Raw genomic sequence first — 7,323 nt, 5'->3', positions numbered from 1 at the left:
GGGCCGTCGCCGATCTGGAGCTCTATAACGATCCCGTCACGAAACATAAGGCGGTTCAAAAATTCCTCCGTGTCGTGCCACGGAAGTACAGGCAGGCGGCCATGGCGATCGAATCGCGATTGATCTCAAGACGCTGTCTGTCGAGGAGTTGACCGGATGTCTCTCGGTGTGTGGGGACCACTATGGCCTCGACAACGCTGCACACTCCAGCGGGCAGCTCCTTCTCACTGACGAGGAGTGGGCCGCTCGAGACCACAAGTACGCGGGTGAATCGTCATCCGGCGGCGGCAGCGGAAAGGGCAAGTCACCAGGCAAGGGCGGCCGCGGTAGCGAAAAGCCTGCGTCCCGCAACGGTGGCGCGGATGGATCGGGCAACTCCAGCGGCAAGAGGTAGGATATATGCCACTATTGCGGCGAGACCGAACGCTGGAAAAAAGACTGCTGGTCATGGCCGGAGAAGCAAAAGGAACAAGGGAAGAAGGAACAGGCTAACCTCGTCCGCGACGGCGGGGACGAACATGATCCTAAGTGCTCTTGCAACGAACGACCGCTAACTCCGGCGTGCTAAATAAGTCCGCTAAACCCAGCTGCTGCTTCATTGAATGAACAAATACATCTCTCTCTCGCGCGCGCGCTTTTTGTACTATGTAGTTTGCCTCTATCTGGTCCTCAGGGACGAAGAGAGTTCTGAGGAGGGGGAGGGGGCGGAGTCCTCCCCATCGTATGACACGCACAAGGAGCCGTGCTCCAAGACCATACATGACCCGAAGGGTAAGACGAGCATGGCTCAACAGCCGACTACTCCTGCTCGGACGACTCGGAGCTCCAAGCGCGCTCGTGCCGAGGCTGATAGCTCAGCCGAGAAGCAGCTCAAGCATCCCAAGCAGGTCTCCGTCAAGCCCCGGAAGGCTGTAGTCCCTCGGATCAAGATGGTGGTGCCCGTGGCCTCAATGTGAGTGTTCTTGACAATTCTTTATTTGTTCCCAAGTACTTCAGAATGCACGCGCACTATCTCGGCGAAACGAGCAGCCGAACGCGAGCCGCTCGATCAGCCCAGATCGTGCGATCCTCGGCGTCAGGTCGTACCTGGTCGGGAGGCGACCGAACGCGCACGCCCGCAAGCGCCGCTCTCCTGCTCCAGACGGTTCGCGTCGCGTAGGACGGCACCCTTGGCACGGGCCCCACTTGGCATGGAGAAAGTAGACAGGACGAAGGGTGAGCCACGCCTCTGTCTCTTTCCCTGATCCATTTCTCTCTCTTCTCGCCTTGTTCGTTCCCCAAATCCGGAGGTGAAAGGCAACCGCTGCCGCAACGCAGCCAAAGATGGGGGGCAGGGAAGGGCTGGAGTGCGGCGGGGTCCGCTTCTCATTGCTGGCGCAGGTACGGTTGTCCGCCAATTTTGCCTCGCATCTCCTGCTTCTTCATTTTTCCACCTGTCGTGGTCGGGGTCCCCCGTCATGGGCTCGCCGGAGTGGGGTTCTATGGTTTCCGGTGGATGTCCGGCGAGTACGAGGTAGCTTTCACGGAAGGCCGTGCCCACAACTAACTAGTCACGTCAGTGGATTTTGGGATCCAGTGTGGCGATTTTTTTATTTTTTGGGCAGTGATTTGAGTTGAAATAGAAGGAAGGAAGTACATAATAGGATAGTTCCGTTGTTTTTTCTCAACCCTCTCAAAATGCATCCGTGTGGTTCTCTGTTTTTCTTATAAGTTCCAGCATATGAGTGACCAGTTGGCTAGTTTCTTATAATAGTTGCATAGAAAGGCAAATGTAGTTTTTTTTGACAAAGGGAATATATTAATATCGCGAAGATATCAATTACACCCTGCCTCTGTACCAACAAGATGTCCAAAGACATCAAGGATACACACAGCCAAAAAAGAAAATGAAGAGAACAGAAGAAAAAAGACCCTGCCATGGTGATCAATCACTAGCAACAACAACACTCTAACCACCACCGAAAACAACACTCGGATTACAAAAGAGGTTCTCCAAAAGCAACGCCTTCAAAAAGGAAACAATGCACAAGCGTTGTCGTTACCTGATCAAAGATCTTGGGTTTTCACCCTGGAGAAAGATTGAATTCACACAAAACAATGCCTTCAACAAGGTCATTGCCAGGACAACCAGTAAAGGCTTGACCTTGGGTTTTCAACCTAGGAATCGAAACTTGGTACTTGAGGAGCATCACCAAATTTGCAATCATCCAGTGTTGCCGCCCCCCGCTTGCCGAGGCCGCTGTTGCAAGTCACCAAACACCTAGCACACAGTCTTCAACACATCTAATAAACCGTTCTGCCAGTGGCGGAGCCAGTGGGGGGGCGAGCGGGGGCCTGGCCCCCGCCAACGATCGGCCACCCCCATTAACTTACAGCGGGGGCTGTGCTATTAGCTGTACAAGATTAGACAGGCCATGGTAATTTAGTTACGGCCATTAGAGTAGTGGCCTTACTGTCGCGTGGCCCAAGCCCAATAGGCACAATAATTTATGGCCTAACTGTCGCATTATCCTGATGGAATCATCCTCGAGCAGCCTAACCCTAGATGACTCGATCCTAATATCGCCACCGCCACGCCGCCGGCTCCTTGTTCCATGGCATGTTCGTCAGCCACCGCCCGGAAGCAGCACCTGGCGCTAGTTGTGTCTCCTCCGTATCCAAATTTGGACATTCGCCGGCACCGCTGATCGCCGTTGCCAGCTTCCTCAGCGCAAATCATGGATCATTAATCTGGACTATATAAAGGTCCGCTGATCGCCTCTGATGTTGGACGAAACTCATCGCTGGATCATTTCTCAAGGTATGTAAATACCATTAATCTCCTCTGCGGTAGTGCCTGATGCATTAGTAGGCGTACTAGTATGTGCTTAGTCAGATGATAGACAGAAATCTAATTGTCTTTCGTTTCGGTTTTGATATACTTCTGTTATAGATAAAAAACAAAGAGAAATTCTATATAACATGATATTGCTTTTTCCAATCCACTTGCTTCATAAACCTTTGTGCCAAAATTCAGATCAACTTGATAAATCTATGATCTTGTAAATAATCATAGTGCTAAATTTAAATCGGCAGTTGCAAAACATGCAATGTGTTGTCAACTTATCATACACAAATTATAATATTATATTGTGCATACAGTTCTTACAAAAGATTTATTGGGATACCATTTTATATGGGACTTAATTTATATGATCCCACATATATGTTTTTTTTTACGATTGTTATCTCTTTGGCCCTCCCTATGCTCAAATCCTGGCTTCGCCCCTGCGTTCTGCCAACGCTTCAACACCTCCAATCGCAGCCTCCATGATTTTCTTCACCTCTATCATTGCCTTGGGAATCTTGACTTAGTCCCATGACTCGAATAATAAAGCGAAGTTTCGCGCCGCCCCCTTGAAGCCATGATGGCTGATAATGCGAGTGCGCGCGACCGGAATCTTCCGATCTAGGTATCCAGGGACGCCAATCCGTATAGATCTCCAATGAGGAAGACAGTCTGCAGCCATCTCGTGGCGGCACCACACCCGAGACCAATTTGTACGTCGATCGGGCGACACCGAACCACGGGAGAGGGTCACCAACAGCACACCCAGTGCCCGATGTCAGTACAGGTGTGTGGTGCGTCGGCAGGATAGCCGGCTCTGATCTTCTCCATGCAGGCACTGAGTACATGTGCATGGCCCTGATGGTGAAGCGACAGACATCCAGCCCAGCAATGATACATGCGTTGCATGCTTGGCATGCATGAGGCGTGGACGAACGCATCTTTCCACACATCTTGTACGACGCAGCCGCGATCCGCAAAGGTGACTGCAGATCCAAAGGCCGGCGACCTGCCAGATCATGAGGCTACTGGAGGCCAGATCGCGATGCCGCTGACGTAGAACGGCCGCACCCAGATCGGTAGGCCGGGATGCAGGACGGCGATGACCAGATCGGAAGAAATCTTGGTAAGGTTGAATTGAAGACCGAAAGGCTGGAGAAAGAAAAAGATGAGTGGACAAGCCCCGCCGCCGCCGTCCGCCGTGGGACGGCCTCCTCCGGCGGCGGCATGGTGATCGTGGAGGCGGGGAAGGGCCTTCGAAGGTCCCAGCGGCGGCGCCTCCGGAGTCGCCCTAAGCGACCCGGGAGGCAGTTCCGTGTTTTCTGTGTCAGAAAGGCAAATGTAGTTGGAGCAAAGACACTAAGAACTGAAGTATCTGAATCACTCTTCTCCAGGTTCCACACCAGAGTAAACTTCCTCAAATAGATTTCAAAAAAAGCATCAAAATGGATAAAATATTAAGCATCGTCCCTCAGCTGCAAGATTAGCATGCGTCAGAATGTCGAGCCTGATAGCTCATTTTTCCTTGTTGTTCTGCTGCTGAGACTACCGGTCTCCTGTTACTACAATCCCAATAAATCAGACACCCAGCAGAAAAGCAAAGGTTCCAGGGCCAAAAATCTCCTCCAGCTCTACCGTTTTGAAACCTGCAGAGATATCAAATAACCAGCATTGCATCACTTTTTGTAGGTGTCTCCTGATGTTTTTTACTTCTGAAGATGGCTCCTCGAGATAGCCTGGATACTTGTAGTTTGTCCTCCTTCGATTGGCACCCAGTCAGGCCTGTCCCATGAGCTGATGGGCTTGCTGCTGGTGGAAATTGGGTCACCGCCATTCCATGCATATGAGTGACCAGTTGGCTCGTTTCTTGTAATAGTTGCATACAAATGCAAATATAGTTGGATCAAATATATACATACCTCAGTTGGCTAGCCAACTGAAGAAGTCACACAGTGAGGGCTAATCGGTGGCACAATCGATGGTATTCAGATGGATATTGTGTAAACTATGTTCAAGCAGTGTGTGCTATTTGGTTGCACACTCATGTGTGCTCTGTTATCAAGGGTATGTGTTCATACAAGAGTTTGCAGATCAAAATAGCACATATCCTAGTCCGCTTGGTTGCACTTTGTATAGGGAAGGGCTATGTAGTTACAAGGTTGACGGCTAGTTTAATCTTGGCTCTAGTGCCTAAATCATGTTCAGGCGGTGTGTATGCTGTTTTTTTGGTTGCACACTCATGTGTTCCCTGTTGGCCATAAAGTGCATCAAGTTGCACACATTTTGTTTTGTTTTGTCGGTGTGCTTTGAAAAATCAGCATTAGTTGCTTACCTCATGCCAATGTTTTTTATATCAATTGTTTTTTCTCATTTTTTCTTTTATACATTTGGTTTGGTTGTTTCGGCTAATTTGTTTGTTCACATTGTTTTCACAGACCAGAAATGGTTGTAGAAGGAGATGCGATTTCAAGTGAAGGAGAGGTATGTCGCTTTTTATAGCAGTTTTGTTTTGCAACTATAATAACTATTTTTTGGGTTTTTTTTTGACCATGTTCTGTGTTTTATTTGTTCTATATGCAGGGGGTCTGCAAACCATTCTTCTCGGCGGAACTCGAAACCGCCCGCCGAGCGGCAGCCGTGTCGTGCTGATATCGACGGGGATGCAAAGGATGATGAGGTAAGTATCGAGCAAGCAGTGTGGGTGCATTTACCTTCTTTTTTGCGTGCGTGCATACACACAGACAAATAACTTCTTCCATGCCTCCTTTAGGTCGGTGATTTAATTCTGCTTTGTGAAACGGCAAAAACAGAAGGCGACCATGCAGGTGGGAGTTGTAGCTGGAGCTGGCACAACGTGTGCACCAGCTGCCAAGGTAACATGAAATGGCATTAGGCATTTTTTTCTACACAAAGAAACCTGGGGTATGATTTTTTACACACTAGCACAAGAACCAGCTAGGTGTTGGCATCCTGAACTATTATAGTTGCATAAGAATCAATAAGAAGTTTGTATTCTCAACTTTTCAAATAGTTGCACAACGGTATCATATGTGTTGGCATCCTCAACTTTCATAGTTGCACCAAAACCATTTGAGAGTTATCAGTCTCAACTTTTTAAATAGTCTCATAGCAATAACACATGAGTTGGCATCTTTAACTATTGTAGTTGCACAAGAACCAATGAGGAGTTGGCATCCCCAACTTTTTTTTTTGCACATCAATACCACATGAGTTGGCATCCCCAACCTTCAGTTGCACAAGAACCATTCAGTAGTCATCACGTGTTCACATGCATCTGATTTTTTAGGTTTGCGGATGCACTTGAATCTTGTTGCACTACTTGTTTGGAGGGTTATAATCTTTTAAAATTCACTAATTTTTTCCATTTCTTGTGTTTAGATAGGCTAAATTTATCATGTCCATCGGTTCAAAATTCATTACATAGTTGCACAAGCATGCAAGATGAATGGCATGCAGGAGTACTTGCAGTTGCACAAAATAGATGATGTAGTTGCACAACAGCCAGCATAAGTTTTTTGGAATTCTGCATACACAAATTTAGCTACTACCAAAATGAATCTGAAATTATATGAGTTGGCATCTTCAAATTTTATATGAGTTGAAGATTCCAACTACTAAAATTCAAACCCCACAGTTAGATGGATATGTGAGTGTTGTCAGTTGCACGTTTGTACTGGTTAAGTTGCACAGATACAAGCCAGAGTTGGTTCATTTCTTCACAGACATCCTTTTTGCACCATGTGCAGGTTTTTACAGGTTATGGGGGTGGAGACCTGCTATAGATTACATAGACTACTATGTGGAAAGATCAAAGGAAAAAAACAGATGCAAACCGATTTCTTCTCTAGTTGGTAGTTTTCATAGTACCTGCAGTATACTTTTTTTTTGCTAAATGGACATCGGTTCTTCTGCATTATGTGTGAAATAAAACTCTCTATGTGTTCTCCTATTTATTTGCACATTATCTGCATTTTGTTGCACACACTGCTGCAAAAGTTGGCTTGTCCCATGATGCAGTTGCACGGAAACTAGTTAAAATTGCATGGGTACCAGATCTTCCTGTTCTTTTATCTCTATTTTTGCTCTTTTCAACTATGGAGAAGCTATTTTTTGCAAAGAGAAATTTGGTGAGAGGAAAGGGAAAGTTGAGGAGGGAGGATCTGAATATGAGGAGACAAGGATCACCTCTTTTTTCACCCTTGTTGGTGTTGCCTGGTACGTTGTGATCTGTCCACCCTCTTTCTTCTTTTTTCACAACAAATTGTTCCAGATCTGTTGTTATTTCACCTTGATTCATTTTCCATGGTAGCTCTGGCAATGGAGATCCAGACCCGGGAACCCCTTGTTTCGTGGGGAAGGTGAGGCTAGGTATGGGCATGGGGAAGAAGTTAGTGGCCAGTAGGGCCTGAGAGTTTCGGGAGGGGAGGGGAGGGCACGTGATGGCCTGGGTTGACCCGTATCTGTTGCAGCCGAGC

At 47.5% G+C, this 7,323-nt stretch overlaps 1 protein-coding gene across 1 annotated transcript; it reads left to right on the top strand.

The window, feature by feature from the left end:
- The first annotated feature begins 2,507 nt into the window (after positions 1 to 2,507).
- On the top strand, positions 2,508 to 7,247 carry LOC123099400 (uncharacterized). Its single transcript, XM_044521570.1, has 5 exons — positions 2,508 to 2,800; positions 5,263 to 5,308; positions 5,408 to 5,504; positions 5,598 to 5,700; positions 6,595 to 7,247. The coding sequence occupies exons 2-5, from the start codon at positions 5,286 to 5,288 to the stop codon at positions 6,738 to 6,740; spliced, it is 369 nt and encodes a 122-aa protein (XP_044377505.1). The 5' UTR covers positions 2,508 to 2,800; positions 5,263 to 5,285; the 3' UTR covers positions 6,741 to 7,247.
- Positions 7,248 to 7,323: the final 76 nt, after the last annotated feature.

The sequence above is a fragment of the Triticum aestivum genome, chromosome 1B (assembly GCF_018294505.1).
Source record: "Triticum aestivum cultivar Chinese Spring chromosome 1B, IWGSC CS RefSeq v2.1, whole genome shotgun sequence".
In the NCBI taxonomy this organism is placed as follows: Eukaryota; Viridiplantae; Streptophyta; class Magnoliopsida; order Poales; family Poaceae; genus Triticum; species Triticum aestivum.
The sequence above is the reverse complement of the archived record's forward strand: the minus strand, read 5'-3'. Positions and strand labels throughout refer to the sequence as shown.

Excerpts from the sequence above, each read along its gene's own strand:
- LOC123099400 (XM_044521570.1), top strand. The coding sequence starts at position 5,286 with ATGCGATTTCAAGTGAAGGAGAG. Across the intron at positions 5,309-5,407 it reads CGATTTCAAGTGAAGGAGAG|GGGGTCTGCAAACCATTCTT; the intron begins GTATGTCGCTTT and ends TTCTATATGCAG. Across the intron at positions 5,505-5,597 it reads GGGATGCAAAGGATGATGAG|GTCGGTGATTTAATTCTGCT; the intron begins GTAAGTATCGAG and ends TGCCTCCTTTAG.